At 37.0% G+C, this 18861-nt stretch overlaps 1 protein-coding gene across 1 annotated transcript in view; it reads right to left on the bottom strand.

The window, feature by feature from the left end:
- Positions 1-18861, bottom strand: part of GFPT1 (glutamine--fructose-6-phosphate transaminase 1) — a 52012-nt gene that overhangs the window by 16345 nt on the left and 16806 nt on the right. Inside the window, exons 4-11 of the mRNA XM_033125208.1 lie at positions 18258-18383; positions 14230-14288; positions 13456-13590; positions 11949-12010; positions 10916-10995; positions 7359-7464; positions 5394-5557; positions 4358-4453 (exon numbers count right to left, since the gene is read on the bottom strand). Coding sequence (XP_032981099.1) covers positions 4358-4453; positions 5394-5557; positions 7359-7464; positions 10916-10995; positions 11949-12010; positions 13456-13590; positions 14230-14288; positions 18258-18383 — 828 coding nt within the window. The remainder of the gene's footprint in view (positions 1-4357; positions 4454-5393; positions 5558-7358; positions 7465-10915; positions 10996-11948; positions 12011-13455; positions 13591-14229; positions 14289-18257; positions 18384-18861) is intronic.

Below are 18861 nucleotides of genomic sequence, written 5' to 3'. Positions count from 1 at the left end.
GGGGAGACTTAACTGTAAGTCCCCAAACTTGTAACTAACCTTACTTAACACCCAACCCCAGTCCCACACAAATTACACTATTTATCATACTCTAACTTGTTTGGTTATTTTTTCATTCCTTCCTTTAGATTAAAAATTATCTTAAAGGCAAAAACACGGGGACACGGACAGCACATCAGTAGATGCCAAAGTCTAGAGGTGGGGAAGGGGCCAATGACAAAGGGGCACAGGCGTTTTCAGGCTGATGGAACTGTGCTGCCGTCACTGTCATAGAGGTGTGACCCTGCTGTGGACGGTTGTGAAACTCACTGTATTATATTTAAAGACTGGTGGATTCTATTGTATCTAATTACATCTCAATCAGCCTGCGTGGGGGAAGAAATGGTCTTAGTTAAGTTCATTTCGCCTCCGGGAGGCATCCAGCACAGAGCTCTCCACACAACAGAAACCCTCTCTCCTCAGTTCTTCCCACCTCAGTCCACGCCATCGCCCGTCACCTAAGGGCGGAGCCCCTTGTTGCTCCCGCCCCTCCTTCACATCCACTCCACAAGCAAGTCCTGGGCGCTCTACCTTCAATCGCACCTCTACTGCCATCACCGGAGCCCAGCATCTCTCTCCCCTGGATGAGACCAACTCTCTCCTAACTCTTCTCTCTTCTATCCTCCACTTCCTGGAGCCTGTTCTCCACACACAGCCAGAATGATCGTCTAGAGCGATTCTTTAAAAACACAAATCTGATCTCAACATCCTCTAATGAGTTTGACCTCCTTCTCCTTCTGTCTCTATAGCTCGGTATGTTTTGCTCTAAGGGCACTTAGTCTGTGGATCCTTCTATACAGGGCTCTAGTTTCCTACCTGTGAGAAATTTGCATTCAACATTCATTCAGTTATTGAACTAATATTTCTGAGCAGCCCCCAGGTGCATATACTGTCCAAGGCACTGTGTGGCTCCCAGGGCTCTGCACGCAGACAGTTCCGAGAGTGGCTGAGGAGACAGATGTGCACACGGGGCGGGGACAGCAATCCTCCTGCATCTCGTCTACTTTGCCCCTGCTCTTCATCGCCCCGCCCTTTTTTCTACCTGAATTGGCTATAATGTGGAACCTAGGTTTATGTTTTTGCTTTTTTCATCTTTCTGAATAATTTTATGTTCTTCCTTTCAAATTTCAATACTGAGAGGGCATTTCTCTATTTACAAAAATTAGTAAAGTGGAAAATAAAACAATGAAAAGCTTCACTGGCTTCCCAAATAACTTAGAATATTCTGTATCCAAACCCCTTATTATGTATGGCCTTCAAGTCTCCTGCTCCATGCCCTGTCTCCTGCTTCACTCTGACCTAATCTCCTGGCACGTCCCCTCTCACCCAGGCTGCGCCAGCCAAACTGGCCTTCTGGCTGCTCCTGTGCTACGCCAAGCCTGTCCATGCACCTCTGCCCACGGTGCTCTTCCGCGGACCTCGGCAGGTATTGAAAAGGTTTGGGAAGAAAGGAAACAATAGTAAGAGGTTTGGTCAGGGTTGTGCAAAGGCAAATCAGTTTGGAGGTGACTCAGTATAAAAGCAGGCAGACTACCAGAGAGACCTGTATTTTAGATGATGACCAAGAATGACAAGGAGGTAAGATGGTGAGGTTAGCTGGTCACTGCCGTTTCCCTAAAATCAGTCCCAGCAAATTCCCTGCTGGCCGAGGGGCGTCTGAGGTAATTCTGGCAGGAGTCACCTAAGGTGGAAACTGAGGATGCTTTGGCGAGAAGCCTAATTCTGATCAGGGGGGCCACAAGAGCGCCAGAGGAGAGCACTCGGACACCACTGAACACAGGAGGCTGCTCAGGCCCCATACATGACGAGCCATGTGACCCCTGGCCAGGACACTCAAACTGACAGAGCCTCAATGGCCTTAACAACAAAAAAAGGTAACAGCTATCCTGTTCATATTATAGAACTTTGATGAGGAACACATAACACAGACAAAAGTGCTTTTTAAACTCATGACTTCTCAAAGTGGGTCTCATCTTCTTCCCTTCTGTAAAACATATCTTTTCCCTGATCTTATTTCCATAAAGACCACAAATGGTGTTTACTGCTCCTCTCCCAGGTCTTCCAGCTCATCCGCCTTCAGCAGCGCCCCCCTCCACACGCACACACACACACACACACACACACACGCAGGCAGATGCAGGTCCTGGCTCAGACTGCTCCTGCTCCCCTCCTGGTCCCCACCGCCCTCCCTTTCCCTGTCGCTTTACCCAGACAAGGCAACATCCTAACTAGCAACTGCATCTCAGCCACTCGCTCCTCCAGTGCACACTGCAGACTGGTACCCAGTTCACCTCAGTAAAGTTGTCATCACCCCTGCTCCTAAGTCTCTCCTAAGTTTCCTAAAAGCTCTGCAATTTCTCAAAAAAGAAGGTACCCCAAGCACGCCCTCCACGTCATCTTAGAACGCATTCATGGCCCTCCTTGACAGCTCCTCTCACCTTCTTTCCTAGACTTACTGTTCTTTACTCCTCTTCAAGTACAGATGGGGCAGACAAACGAGGCTACATATTACTCCACAGAGCTTGATGGTGTTCCACTGCACCCCCTTAGCTAATACTGTTCTACCCAACTGCAATGGCTGCAGCTCATCTTCCCCTATTTAACTCTTCCTTAAACCCACACCTGCCTACTTCATGAAGCCTTCCTGGTCCCAAAGCCCCATCCACAAACAGATTCATTCTCTTTCTCTAACTTCAACATTAACCTTTAAATATTTCAACATTAAACTGTATGTCTAATGCCATTTACCCTATTTTGCCTTAGCTTATATAATTACATATTCACTCCCCTTCTAGATTAGAAGAACCTCAAGGAGGAGACATCAGAAAAAACTCTCCTAAACTCTCCTACAGTCCCGGACACGTTCAGCATGGCGCTCTGCACACAGATGCTCAATCCATAACTCAGCCTTCAACAAATCCCTCCTGCAGGCAGAAAGTCTGATGCTGCTCAGAAAAGAAACAGGTAGAAAGACGGCATTTATTCAGAGGAATCATCCTCTATCAATTAGCAGGACCTGACATGAAAGACACTTAATACCATACATATGACACAGATTCACAAAAAGACTTTTGCATACCTGTTACTATTTCTCAAAACCTAATTCCAAACACTGAGAAGCTTAGCCCAAAGCTTATTTGTTAAAATGCTTATTAAACTTGCCATGATAATCGAGTAGTGTGCCAAAAACCTTACAGCAATAAATAGTTATGGACACCTTGTGACCACAGAATGTCGATCTTGCTTGGGCATCCCAGCAAGGTGCCCAAATTCCTGTGACACAAGATAGACAATTTCCAGACATAAGATCAGGGTTGCACTCTCACCTCTACCTTAAACACACAGAAAGGTACAGGCTAACCCAGAAAGGCATCAGGCAAACACCTGGAAAACCCTCTGGTTTATAAATGACCTTTATTCATTTATAAAGTGAAAGAGAAAACCCAGACTGAGCAGATAAGTGTAAGCTTCCCAGCGAGGGGACCCGGTCTCATTCTTAAAATTCTCAGTGCCCAAGACAGTTCCTGGGACACAGAGGGGCCCAAACAAGGTTTGTTGAACTGAAAAGAAGTCAAATGTTTTTAATGGTACACCGAAGGACTTTTCTTTCCCCAGGAAAATCACCCTATTACCCCTACAACTCACAATAATTTTCAAATGTGACTTTTTAGCCATTTTTATAACCACTTTATTGAGATATATATGTCGCAGCCCATTAAGTCACCCTTTTAAAGTGTATGGTTAGTGGTTTTTAGTATATTCAGAGTTGTACAACCATTACCACGATCTAATTTTAGAACATTTTCATCATCCCCCCCCCAAAAAACCCCAAATCCATTAGCAGTCACTCTCCATTTTCCCCCTTCCCTCAGCTTCTGGCAACCATTAGTTATTATTCACTTTTTCTTAATCATGGTAAAATATACAGAACATAAAATTTACCATTTTAACCATTTTTAAGTGTACAGTTCAGTGGCATTAAGCACCCTCTGTTGTGCAACCATCACCATCATCCATCTCCAGAACTTTTACATCTTCCCAGAATCAAGCTCCGTACCCACTAAGTAATAACTCCCCCACCTCTCTTCTCCCCAGGGCCTGGCAACCACCAATCAACCTTCCGTCTCTGTGAATCTGATTCTTCCAGGTACACCTCATATCAGGAATAATACACTGAGGTCTTTTAAAAGATGACTGGGCACTGGGGGCTGGCAGCCACAGCTGCTCTGTACGGCTATCAAGGACAATGACCTGCCAGGCTGTCGATGTCAAGCCCACAGGAGACTCTGAAATAATAAAATAATGCATATGTCATTACCAGTATAATCGTCAAAGTTGACTCTTCCTCTCATTGTGTTCACAACTGACTCTGGCTGCTCAAAAATTTCCTTCTGCATAAATGAACTGAAGTTACCTAAAGTAATATAAATTACATCATTAAAACAAAAATACGCCGAAGAATAAGAAATTTGTACAAAACAAAGTATACCTCCTTTAATATAATCTTAGTAAATAAAATGAAACGAAAGGTTACGCAGGAGAGAATAATATTCATATATGACATTTTACCTTATATGAAAAAAAATGAGTAAGGAGGAAAATCACATTTATTAACTTCATACCTAAAATATGCAGTTACAGAAAAGCAGGGGAGTGGGACAAGCTTAAGTTTTGGAGTCAGATTTAGGTTGAAATCAAGGTCCTATCTTTACTAGCTAAGTGGCTCTAAGGAAATTTCTTAAAATAAGAACAGCAGCTACCTCACAGCATTGGAGTGTAGATTCATAGAGCAAAGACATGACATATAGCAGTTGCATGGTAAATGTTAGCTTTTATTCCCACCACAACCCCACCAGAAAGGAGAAAAACCATCGCCACAGTAATCATAATAGTTAATAGCAGCAAACATTATGTAGGGCTCACTAAGTGTGTCAGGCACCGTTTTAAGGGCTTTACATATATTAGCTCTCTCCATCCTCAAAATGGCCTAATGAAGTAGGTCCTATCATCCCCATTTCATATATGAGAAAATGCAAGCATAGAGAGAATGAGAGGAATAAAGAACAGAATACAGACTGTGTTGATAAAGCATCTTAAAAATACCATGTACTATTTAAATAATCAATCTCTTTTTTAATGTTAGAAACAATAAACCATGAATGAGTTTGAAGGAGAACTACTGTAAAACGAGCAGATCATTTCTCCAAAGAACCATCCCTTTTCTTGGAGTTATCCCTTCACTAATCATGGGAAAAATTTCCTCAAAATGCGTTGTCAGGTTCCTACAGTAGGACAGAAAGTAGAATGCATCCTTTCCATTCGACACCAAGCCGTAACATGACAAAAGCTCTCACCTTTCATGATCTGCTGGAGTTCCATCTGCAGGGTCTGCACAGCTCTCCCAGGGTGATCCCCCGCAGTGCGTTTAATCCGATGGATGGAAAGCCGGCCGTCCACCACGGCTGCTACGTCATCATCCTCAAGAAAGATGACGCGATTGGTGTGTTCTATGACAGCACTGTACAACATTCAAAAAGATACCACAATCAATAATCAAGGATGACTGTTACAAATAAAACTACCATAAGGACACAAGGACCAAATTTAAGTACAAACTCTATCCTCCTGCACTATCAGTGACAGCGTTCTGGTTATCAACGCCATTCCCCACAGGGGAGTAGGGCTGAGGGGCGGTCACCGTGGACAATGAATAAAAGGATCTCTGTGCAGCAACATACACCGAATTAGATTACATCAGAAAGAAGCATGGTTGTTTCTTCCTCATGCTAGCCATCACTAAGTCCTTCGATTTTAACTCCTAAATATTTCTCAAAGCTTCTGTGTCCACCACCACAAGCCAGTGCAAGCTACCGTCAGCTCTCGGCTGGACTACTACAGCAACCTCCTAATTTGTCCACCCACACTCCCTTTAATCTCCCTCCATCCATTCATTCTCCATTTCTGCCAAAACAGTTGTCAAAAGGCAACTCTAGTCAGCATTTCTCCCTCACCCACCAAACCACCTGACAGCTTCCCTCTGGCTCTTAGGAAAACAATAAAACGCCTTAAACTGTGATCCCCTATCTCCTCCTCTAGCCTTATCTCCCACCAAACTTCCTCTCTGTTCCAGTCATACTCCTGCCCATCCCAAGCTCTCACAGGCTGATCCATCTGCAGAGAATGAATGTTCTTTCCTCCACCTCTTCACTTAATTAACTCCTAATATCTCAACTCTCAATTCAAGCATCATTCCCTTAAAGAAATGTACCCATAGGAGAGTAAGTCACCCTATTAATTAACATTCTGTAGCTCTTGTCACAGCTGGAATTCTACACTTGTGTGACTACTGATTAAGATGTCTCCTCCATTAAGGAAGCGCTCCTTAAGGACAAGTAATATTTTTATTTTTATTCACCATTAACTCCTGAGCCCAGCACATGGCTTTGCTGGAGTGTTCAATATGAAGGTATGAGGGATGGAAAAATGGCTGAGATGCTCATGCAACTTCCAGTTTATTTAAGCCATAACTGTCAACTCTGTAACAAACCTACTTAATGACAGCAATAACACATCTTAGCACTGACTACACACTTTATACATCTGTAAACATTAGAAAACACTAAAGCTTGTTTTCTCACGGAGATATTACATTCCCTGCAGTCCTAAACTGCATCATTTTTCATTTTTAGATCCCCTTAAATGAATGACTCAAATACTTGTTGACAATTTGAGTGATTCCGTTTTATCCTCATTACTCTTAGTATTTATAAATACAACTTTTACTTATTATAATACATCATTTATTATTTATAAATACATCTAAGCATCCCACTGCATTTTCTCTCAAAATCTCTTCATCTAGTACTATTTCCTTTGTAAAAGTGATTATGCTGCCAATTACTTCTAAATTGAAAAGATAAGTGTCTACGTTAGACTAAAGTACAGTGGTTTAGCAACTATACTATAATTGGTGAAATACTAGCCATTCTACTCTCCTCCCTCTAAAAGTCTCTCCTCCGTCCAAAACCTGGGTAAAACTACTAAAATAACAGAAAAAATACAAGCGCTCAGAGTAAACACACTGGAACAAGTCTCAAGGACTATTATCTATCTATATCTACCTTTGTAAACTGACCTATGTGCTTTGAATTGAGAGAAAAAGTGTTCAAATCCCATCTCCAAAAGGTCACCTTCACTTCCTTAAATTAACAAAGTTCTCCTATACAGCATAACTAGATTTATACAAAATGACTTTCTGGTTTCCTGTAGCATGAGAAGTTTTATTAAAAATTCTCTTTGAATCAACTGAAGAAGCTTACCTTGCATCAGAAGCAAAGTAATACTCCACTGCTTTCTCTTCAACAGGGAAAAGGCAAGTTGTGCTGTCCACACGAGAGAGATTGCAGCTTCCTTTCTTATCTTTGCCTAGAGCACAGAGTTAACAGAATTGGCAAACATGTAGAAAACCACGGCCAGCATATAAATACACATAACTTTCTACAAAAATCAACAGAAAACCATAGCAAGACAAAATAATTTCAGCAACTTTTAAATGCCAGGTAAATCACCTTATTTCCATGCAATAAGCCATCAAGAACAACAACAGAGAAAAAGTGTAGTGAAATGGCAACTATCAAAGATAGTGTGGCAGATAATAGTGCTACATTATTAATATTTTTAATGTAACATTTATTTTCCAAGTAAAAGGCAGATTATTCATTAATATCACTAACTTTGTTTAATCCAAACTATGTATAATCTAATCACAATTTAACTATATAAAACGTGATGGAATTAATACAAATTTGTATTTAATATAAGTTTAATATAAGTTTGTATACCTAAACTTATCATAAAAATTACATTTAAAATACCAAAATTGTGCAATGAAAAATAAAATGCAGACTACTGGCATAGCAATTTTTATCATCTCACAAAGAAATTTCTCTAGATTTTAACAGTAAATCGGTATAACAAATCGAGATGTAGTCTACACTAGTTATAATTCAAAAATAAAACTAAGATACTTATAACTCTTTAACCATGCTATATCATATGTGGCACCTACCAATTAGGAGTGAAAATATTATAAACCCGTAACCTCTCCTTTCTTAAAATTGAGTTTTCTAACATTCCTTACAAGTCAAGATAAAGTATGGTCCTTTTGCAACGATAATATCCTTTCAATTGTAGCACTTTAGAATCCTGGCAGCTCTACTTAATTCATCAAGTCACTAATGAAGATTTTTTTTTTCCTTTTTGCTCATTCACAACTAAAGTCAACACTGGAAAGCATACTGAAGTTTGACAAATTAGCCAAATATAGAAAAAAAAACCTATTAATTGAAGACAAAAAAGCACCTTTCTCCAAGATTAGGACATAGACCTTATTTATAAGCTACGGACAAAATGGCCAGAGAATACCATAAATATATTTGTAAAAACTCATATTGTGTCAATCCTTTAAAATGCATGTCTATAAAGACTTGGAAATAACTATTCTTAGAAACATACATCTAAAGTTCTCCACAATCCATTATTATTTGGTGTGGTTTCGGCATGAAAATAAAATAGCTCTTCCCATCGAAATTCAACAGCAAAAAAGATACCACATTTAAAAATATAAGTATAAGGTAACATCCTAGAAAAGATAATACTCGAGAAAGATAAAATAGATCAGTGTTTGCCAGGAGCTCGGAATGGGGACAAGGGTTGACAACAAAGTAGCAGCTGGAGGGAACTTTTTAGGGATGGAATTTTTCTGAATCTTAATTGTGGTGATGGTTACTGCCTGTGTTTGAAAGCACTCAATAAATTGTACATCAAATAAAGTGAACTTTTTCCCGTCCTCTAGTTTTCTTCCTGGAATGTAGATGTGGAGTGTGGAGCTCTGGGTGCCATCTTGGAACATGAGGATAAGCAACACACTCTTGGGATGACATTATGATGGATTGGAAGGAGCCTGGATTCCTAAAGGTTTTGTGGAGCTGCCATGCCAAGCCTGGACTGCCTTTGTGACAGAGGAATAAACTTTTGTCTTTAAAAAAAAGAATGAACTTTACTGTACATAAAAAGTGAATTAAAAACTAGGTAAAAGGATAGCCCAGCATCTACATTTTTTAAATCAATACAACCAGCTTTGGTTATAAAATGCCCTAATGGAGTTGCGTTTCACTACATTCTTTCTCCAAATATGTGTTATTTCATTCTTCAAGTGACAAGGTGTATTTACTTACAGTATTTATTAGAATATGAGGTATCATTGCCAATTTAAACAAAAAGAATATTACTACTTGACATTTATAACTCTTACAATCTATAAAATGTCTGCCCATATATTATCTCATCTGATTTGATTTAAGTGGAATGCAGTTATTATCATCCACTTTATTTGGTCACCTGGAGAAAATACAATAGTAAAAGCCTGAAAGCCAGTCTAGGGTTCTCCCCTCTACACAGCCTCTTCAGTAAGAGGCCAGACTTTTTAAATTAAACTCCGCTGAGCTGCACACACTATGTACCTACTAGGAGCTAGAGAGATAAATGTCACTAAAACACAAACTCTGATCTCAAAGAGATCTGTCTCATGATAAATTTTTCCTCCAACTTCCTAAGATCTTAATCAATGTTTTTCTATTGTTTCTAAAAGCAGCCTAAAATAATGTACAAAGTAACATATAGGTAATGTATACACGAACAGAATTATTAACAGAAATCTGGAATTCTGGATCTAAAATCTGTACTCTCGCTGGTAGACTTGTTTTTCTCTTGAAAAGGGAGTGAGGGGGATGAGAAAGATAAAAAATTCTAACATCTCGGGATTGAAGGTTATTTAAAAAAGTAACTTTCTGCTACAGATAAAATAGTGAAAGTAGCCACTATCTAAAAATGAATAGGTTTAGAATACTTCGTTAATTTTTTTTTCAAGAAACCAAGAATTATACATTAATAATAAGGGTTCCTATTTCCTGAATTTACCACTCCCTGTCTTACATAGAAAGCTTTTAGTAATAAGTAAATGGAAAGAGCAAATTGTGGGGGTTTTGTCTAATTATTTCAAAAAAATGATCCAGAGTTTGCATAGCTGAAAGCTCTATAAAGAAATAAACTTCAAACATAAACAAAAAAAGAACAATAATTCCAAATTCAAAGAAAGCCAATCAAAATATTGAATGTAAATCTAAAAGTAAAATACCATGCATAAAATAAAAAAACATTTAAACCTATGTCAGTTAAAAGTTAGGCTGAATTATTCAAACTACCACTGAGTTCAATCTATAATAGCCTAGCAAACAATGTTCTTTCCCTAATCTTAGCATCTTATTTATAATAATGTATCCTACATGATTTTAATTTAAAGTAAAGGAAAAAAACTTTACAATTTCAATTACTTTTTCAAATCTCAGGGACTTTAAAAAAACAAATTACTAAAAGCAGTTTTCTAAATGCCAAAAGCAGACAGACAAAATATACTCTGCAAATTAGAAAAATGTCAAAATATGTTTCCCCATAAAATAAGCACATTTTTAGAGGCCCAGCACATTCATTCACTCCAAGAACAAAGAATTAGTAAAGAATGAACAAAAGAGGATATGATTCCTCCCCATCCATGCAGAGTGCATTTCCCACCTCTTTCTCCCTGTGATCCCCACCGTGTGAATTTTGATCCAATCTGAGTCCTAGCTACGGATATACAACAGAAAAAAATTCTGCTCATCAGAGAAATCACAAAACAAATCCTTTTCATATCTAGACAGAACTATATGTAAGAATGGACCTGGCCAGAGGCATTTATTTCAATTTAAGGAAAATAATTCTTTGTGCCTACTGCAATTTATACATTTTCCCCATGGTATGATATAGGAAGTGTTTTTACCTGTTCTGTAGAGTATTGGAATGTGATCAGTAGACAGTTTGTGTTCACTTCGTACACCAATCAACAGAGGGCTACCTCGTCTATTAGTACCAAATTAAACAGAATTAAACCATTTTTACAAATACTACATTAATGATATAAAATTTAAATTGATGACAAAGCACTCTTCAAATAAAAGTTCAAATTCTCCCTCCAAGCTCAACTTCAGATATAACAAAATGATATAAACAGAATTTTAAAAAAATATGCAATAACAGAGGTTGGCAAACTATGACCAACAAGGCAGGTTTGTCTATTTTTACTGGAACACAGCCATGCCCTTTCTTTTACATATTTTCCACAGCTTTCACACTAAAAAAGCAAAACCGGGTAGTTGCTACAGAGGCCACATGGCCCAGATCGAAAATATTTACAATCTGTCCAGTTACAGAAAAGATTTGCCAATCCCTATTCTATAACAATACATTTGAAATTTTTTTCCCTTTTCATGTTACATGCAAACTTTCTTTCAATATATGAACAATATAGGAACATTTAGCGCCTTCTACTTAGTCACCCTGCCTTCAGAGATGACTTAGTCACCCTGCCTCTTATCACATCCCGGGGCTCTTCACTGTTCTAAACCAGACTTCATGATTAGGCTTAACTATCCTAGGAAAAGCAGTGATGGGACAATTACCTAGGACTCTGTCTAGTACACTTCAAAAAAATATGGATAAAGTTAATGTTTTGAGCCTTAAAGTACAGAATATTCAATATGCAAATTCACAAAGTAATGGTGGTGCCCCACTACAGACAAAAGGCCAGTTATAAATGCCAAAATGTATTTGATTTATTAAGGGATTCTGTTAAATGGAAAAGTGGTAAAACAACCGACAAGAAGGAGCATATAAAAATATGCTCACATGACTATCTCTAAGAAAGGACAAAGCCTTTATAGTGAAGGGTCATTTATAGTGTACAGAGAATAAACTTATAATTCAAAAATTTCAAAGTACATATAATCATTAGTCATTACTAAATTTATATATACCTTGTGCCAACTGCTTGGCCAGGAAAATGAACACTTTTAAATACAAGGGCAAAAGCACCTTCCTATGGAGGGAAAAAAAAAAATGCATTAGTAATATATATTATAATCAATTATCAAATGTGAGATGCCTAAAACATACTGCCTTTAGCACAGGAATTTTTTGTTTACACAACTGCTCTTTTGCACTAGTGTATAAACGAGTATAAGTTTTAGATAGATACTGCCTCCTGAGTTTTGGTGTATCCAAGACCCACTTTTTAACCAAGCCTACTCTTGAAATAGGCTCAACAGATAATAGCCCCCAAACAGACCATTTTAAAAGTCACCTTTGTACACGGTACCAACCTTTCTCAACGGAGACATCATACCTCCTGTTCTATCTGTTAGTAAGGGGAGGACAGAATTGGGAAAGGTCCCAAGTCAACATCCAAAACTCATTTTCTGGCCCAGTAATTTTTTACCAGTTAACTTACACTCTTTTTGACCTTGATATTGCAGATAAATATGCACAACTGTAATTATTAACATGCACAACATACCACTTCCTCAAACCAACCTCCTCAAGTACAGGGACTAAAGAAATCAAGAATGAATAGAGGAGGAACATGAGGTAGGAGAGGGAAGGAACCACCATAGAACACAAAGGGGTTCATACTATGAGTAAAACACGAAAAGGCTGGGAAGGCACACTACTCTCCCTTGAGTAAAGGAATGGAACAGGCCTCTATTTTCTCCATCCTCCTGTCTCTTCCTTTACTGCAGACATCATACGACTGGGAAGAAGTGGGAGGTGAAGGTCGGACCTTCATAGAAAAGTAAAGGGCTTTTAAATGGGAAAGTTAGAGTTATGAGTGGGGAAGGGGGTGGAAATCACTATGCATTTAGACTTGTAGATTTTTGATTATCCTTCATTTTTAATTAGGGCAACTGGGATGGAATCAAAAAGAGTACCACTTTTCTCTGGGGCTGGGAAATAACTTTCTATAGCGGCACAGAACCACGGAGAAGTCCCCATAAGGAAAAATATGGAGTTCATTACACGGGCTCAGAGACACGCAGATGTTATCCCAGAATAAAGAATGTGCGCTTCACTGAAGCTACCCTTGTGCTAAGTTATTGACTGTGAAGAACACTGGAATAAGTAGGAAGCAAGAAAGTGATGAGTCCTCGACTGTGTGGATTGTGTGCATATGGTGTGTGGCATGTATGGGTGTGCGTGTGCGTGTGTATATACATAGTTTTGGGACAAACTGTTTGATTTTTAGATTACTTTTAATTCCCATGACACTAAGCTACAGTGAAAGAAATAAAATGTTTAGTGTGTATGGGAAAGGAAAGGTCAATCAGTCAAACAACACTCTCAAGTATTCAAATTGAATAGTTAATACATGGAAACAAAAGTCAAAAATATTTAAAAATGAGCACAGTTCCTGCTTCTCAAACTTAACTTTAAGAGTTATTGTGACTAATGTTGGCAATAATTATCTTTAAAACTATGATTTAATACCAATTGTTGGATAACTCTCTCCACCAAGGTAGTAAAACTGATATCTTGACTTTCCCGATTATCATACATGTACTTAACGAGCTTGGCAATTGTCTCTGTGTCTGTTTCAGATTCAAAGTCATAGCCTTTGCTTTCCTGTAATTAGAAGGAAAAAAAATTGATACATTTGAGGAAGTACACAACATATCCAAATCTCTACAGAATTTTTTCCCCAAATCTCAATAACCAATTTCTAATCTTTTTTTACCACACTACCCCATTACCCACTGTTCAAAATTCAGGTCACCATTTAATTATAGTGAACCCAAAACAGTGAGGTATTCTGTGTAACTGAACATACACTTATAATTACATAAATCTATATATGCCACAATGAATTAAATACATTTTAAATAATTAAAATATAATGAAACATGTAATACTCACAAAACACAAGTTCCATAATGAATACGATGATTCTTTATTTAATAATGATATTATACTGTCCAATACAATAGCCATTAGGTATATGTGGCCATTTAAATTTAAATTGATTAATGTGAAATAAAATTTCAAGTTTAGTTCCTCAGTCATATTAGCTCAATAACCATATATGGAGAGTATGGAGAGTGATTGATTACTACATTGGACAGTACAGCTATAGGTTTCCATCACTGCATAGAGTTCAATTGGACAAAGGAAGGAAGGAAGGAAAGAAGGAAGGAAGGAAAGAAGGGAGGAAAGGAAGGAAGTTCACTGTTAAAGATTGGTGTCTTTTTAGGTCACTTTACTTACCAAAAACTTTTTCAAGTCTTTGTAGTTGGTGATGATTCCATTGTGAATAACAATAAATTCTAAAAGAAATAAAGGTATTGATGACAAAATATTACAGGTCTAGTAAACATAATCATTACTGTTACGAGATTTTTCTCAAGTCAAAAATGTGTCACATGCTATACTTCAAGGTATAATCGAGTATTATTGATTTTTCGTTATCCGATTATCCTGAGGTAGATCAACAGCACAATTTATGTGAATTAAGGAAGCACGCAGTGCCAGGCAGATGGGTATAGTGGGGAAATACAATAAACTAGTGTCTAGAGACATCAATTTCAGATGTGGCTAAACTACTAACCCAATGTCACCATGTGAAAGGAGCAAGTTCCCTGGGTCTGTTTTCTCATTTGCAAAATGACAGAGTTGAACTAAATATTATTCTCACTTCTTTGTTCATTCGTTTTATGCATTATGACATTCCTAAGTTTAAAGAGAAAAGCTTTCAAACTAAAACAACCCAATTTACACTAAACGCGTTTAAGAACCACAGCTTAAAAAGTTAAAGTTAAGAAGTACAAATTGGCAGGCACAAAATAGTCATGGGGATGTAAAGTACAGCATAGGGAATATAGTCAATAATATAGTAATAAAAATGTATGGTGTCAAGGGGACTAGTGGAGGGATCGCTTCATAAGTTATACAAATGTCTAACCACTATGCCGTACACCTGAAACTAATATAATACTGAATGTCAACTGTAATTGGGGAAAAAAGAACTAAAGTTAAAGAAGTTAATAAGAAAAACCAGTTATTCAGTTCTATAATTAAATTTATTTATCTGAGGTCCAGACAAATAAATCCTGGAATGTCAGATAAAGAAATGTTAAAACAGCATTCCAAGATCAAATATATATGATAGTGGGATAATTTCATCTTTTTTGATTAAATAATTTTGGAAAATGTAAGAATGGATAATCAAGAGTTGACAATATTATTTGTAGCTACTGACAGTATACATAAAGACTACTAACATGAATTTATTTTTTAAAGTTCATGTAAGTGAGGAGAGAAGTTACCACCAAACTCAATTTTATGTTACATTATAAAAATGTTTTTTAAATGTTTAACGATCTGACATTTTGTTCTGACATTAAATGAGTTTAGACTGAATGCATTCATTACAAACCAAATAATAAAAATTTTCACTAGATTTTTAAGAAAGAAAAGATGATACCACAAAATAATACTACAAAAGTAAATCTTTAAAAAAAACGTTTGGGGGCAGCTGTTTGGCTCAGTTGGTTAGAGCGCTGTGCTCATAACACCAAAGTCAAGTGGTTCAATTCCCACATGGGCCAGTGAGCTGCGCCCTCCACAACTAGATTGAAAACAATGACTTGACTTGGAGCTGATGGGCCCTGGAAAAACACACTGTTCCCCAATATTCCCCAATATTAAAAATATATATATATATATATATATATATATATATATATATATACACATATATATATATAAAATGTTTAATGCTAGAACATAAAAGAACTATAAATAGCTGATAGCTAACATAAAGCCTTAAATTTAAAGCCAAATTCTCAAAATATAATCTAGCTATAAGTTTTCAGGAATCTTTTATAAAGACCTTGTCAGAATTAAAAGTTTGAGCTATTGTTAGCATTCTAATCCAATTCAATAATAATTCTGTGAAGCTCAGAAACCTAAAAAAGTAGCTTCTGAATTAAACTGTAAAATCTTGTCTCAAAAAGGATACACACATACACACACAAACATATACATATACTATATACTTGTAAGTAATTGCTTATTTTTAAAAAGTTATTTTTTTTTAAAAACAGTTATTTTTAAATACAGTTTTTTAAAAACAGCTTATTTTTAAACACTAAAAAAATTTGTTAAATTATTATCTCCAGGGAGAGATGGTATAAGGAAACTGAGATAGAAAGTAGACTTATTTTAATATGCTTTTTTTTAAAGGTGTGACCTCAGAACTATGCAAATATTTTAAATAGTTGTAAATAAAATTGATTTTTAAAGAAAAATCAATCCCTAACACTCAAAATAAAGTAAAACATATTACAATAATGCTGTATCCAGCTGGTAGCACAACCACATAGAGAAGGATTATTTATTAATTTGTTTATACAGCCCTAGAGAAAGATACCGTAAGGACAAAAAAACTAGTAAGAAAAATTAACAAACAACAGTAAATATACTGTTATGCTAGTGTTGGTTATTATTCTGTTTTATGTATATCATGTAACAAATAAGTATGTTGCTAGTGTTAAGACCTATGTTTTTAGGTGTGATTGAAAGGAGATACATAGATCAATGAGGCTAAGTAAAAACCTTATAGCCCTGGATTTGAATTGGAAGTGTTAGTTTAAAATTATGTTGTGTTTTACCTTTAAATTTAAATGTGTGCATGTGCACCAGAGGTACATGTATTTTCTAGCTCTGCCCATTGAAAAGGTCTAAGTGCGATGACCTGGCTTATAGTCTTCAAGTATCATTTCCACTAAAAGGAACTAGGGCTGCCTTAGAGAAATGGTTGATTCCAGATCTGGGGCAGAAGTAGATGAGCATAGGACATCTTGGTCTACCGGAAAATAACGCAGACTTTTGAGCCTACTAGGGTCACATCAAAAGGACTCAGGAACCAACCTGAATAAGATCCCAATGGCCAAAGATGGGAAAAGCTGTGCATCAATATGGATAATTACTTCAGCATTTTGAAACAGATGTAATATTTTAAATCCTTGAGTTTATAATAACAATTTGAAAAGGAACTCATTGTTCATTTTAGAACATTTGAACCACTTCATTTTGGAAGAATGGTAAACAAAGAGGAAATAAATCAAACATTTATCCTGCCTTTCCTATATACCCTTTACTTCAGGGTAACCACACAGCTGATTTAGAGAAGTTTCTCTTTATACAAGTATTTGAGACAATAAATGAAGGAAAGATAACATTAGACTACCACCAGAGGGTGGGAAGAAGAGACACAGAGAGTTCATCAATTATCAGAGGCACAGGCAGAAAACAACAAAAGACTGTTCACATTCCTGAATATATGTTGCAACTTTGACTCAACTTCTAGAGGGTTATTTCAGCTCTTAACTAGAGAGAATGGCCAACCACCAGACATCACCGCATCCTGCTTATGCATGAACTTTCCAGGCTGTTGGCCACAACCAATCCAAAAGCAACCAACATTTCTTCCTTACCATACACCTATCCCAGAACTAGCCCCGCTTCACCTATTCCCGCCTTCCTTATCTATAGCCAATGTAAATTCTTCCAAATCAACTTACATTTTTTTTCTTCAAACTCACTGTATAAAAAAGCCCCGTCAATCTCAGGATGGAGGACATGTTTGTCTTCTCCTAGTCTAGCCCTGCTGCCAGAGGTTTATACTGTATATTTTAGGACCTGGTCCTTTTTCTGGCTAGCAGATGGCTCAATAAAGCCTTTTTCAGAAAAACTTTCAACCTTGAATGCTACTGTTTAACAACTGTATACCTCCAGATGTAAACAAACACCATACCAATTTATAATAAATAGAAGGGACAGAGAGACAAGTTAAATGACCCATGTAAGCAATTAACAAGATCTAGACTGTAGAAAATTCTATAGGATAAACAACAGAGTAAACTGCAAGGAAAAGGAAAGAAAGGAAGAAGTCTCTTAAGAGACTTCAGAGAAACATCAATCTACTGAGTCCTTACCTTTAGAAATACACACTTAATATTTACAAATTAAATGCTACAATAACTAATTACCTGTTATACAGTTATCTATATGATATCTACTGGTTTCCAAAATAATCTGGAGGGGTATAGATAAACATGACTTATCATGCACTGATGTATGTTGAAGTTGGATTCAACAGGTTCTGTACATTCTCTACTTCCAATCATGTTTGAAATTTTCCACATTAAAATCATGAAAACGTAAGTGCTTCCATTCTTCTCCCATTACTGGCCCTCTACAATCATTCCACAGCATACACAATCTGTCCATACCATTATTTTTATCAGAGCGCTGGGGATGGCTATTGACAGGACTGGGTTCGCCATGTGTTGCCCAACGGGTATGAGCTATTCCAAGATGTACATCAAATTCTATATCCAAATCCATATCCTGTTGTTCTGAAGAAGATAAAATGAAAAATTCCAATATTAAATCATGTTGTAGAGATAATGCTATAAGCTATATTTAAATATAATTATTACAGTACTGCTCACCTGGAATATACAATTATTGAAACTGAAGATCAGACATATTCAAAATAGTAATTAAAAGACTTAGGAGAAAAAATTAGACATATAGCAATAAATTTATTTTCTCAATGACACACAACCTTATGACAACAATTTCTTTGGTTCCCGGTAAATGTATCACACAATATAAACTGCAATTATGGAGAGCATCCAAAGTCAAAGAATAGGTCCCTGTGAGGAGAGCAACGCTATAAAAATATGGGGTTATAGACTAATGCTCCTTGATTTTGTAAAGTAGCTATCCTAATTCCTTTTCCCCATGAGCTATCTCCTTTCTTCAAAAAAAAAAGACAGTTCTAGTTATTTAATAGTAATGTCCTCCTTCTAATTTCCTAAATACAGAATT

Source organism: Rhinolophus ferrumequinum, chromosome 13 (assembly GCF_004115265.2).
Source record: "Rhinolophus ferrumequinum isolate MPI-CBG mRhiFer1 chromosome 13, mRhiFer1_v1.p, whole genome shotgun sequence".
In the NCBI taxonomy this organism is placed as follows: Eukaryota; Metazoa; Chordata; class Mammalia; order Chiroptera; family Rhinolophidae; genus Rhinolophus; species Rhinolophus ferrumequinum.
The sequence above is the reverse complement of the archived record's forward strand: the minus strand, read 5'-3'. Positions and strand labels throughout refer to the sequence as shown.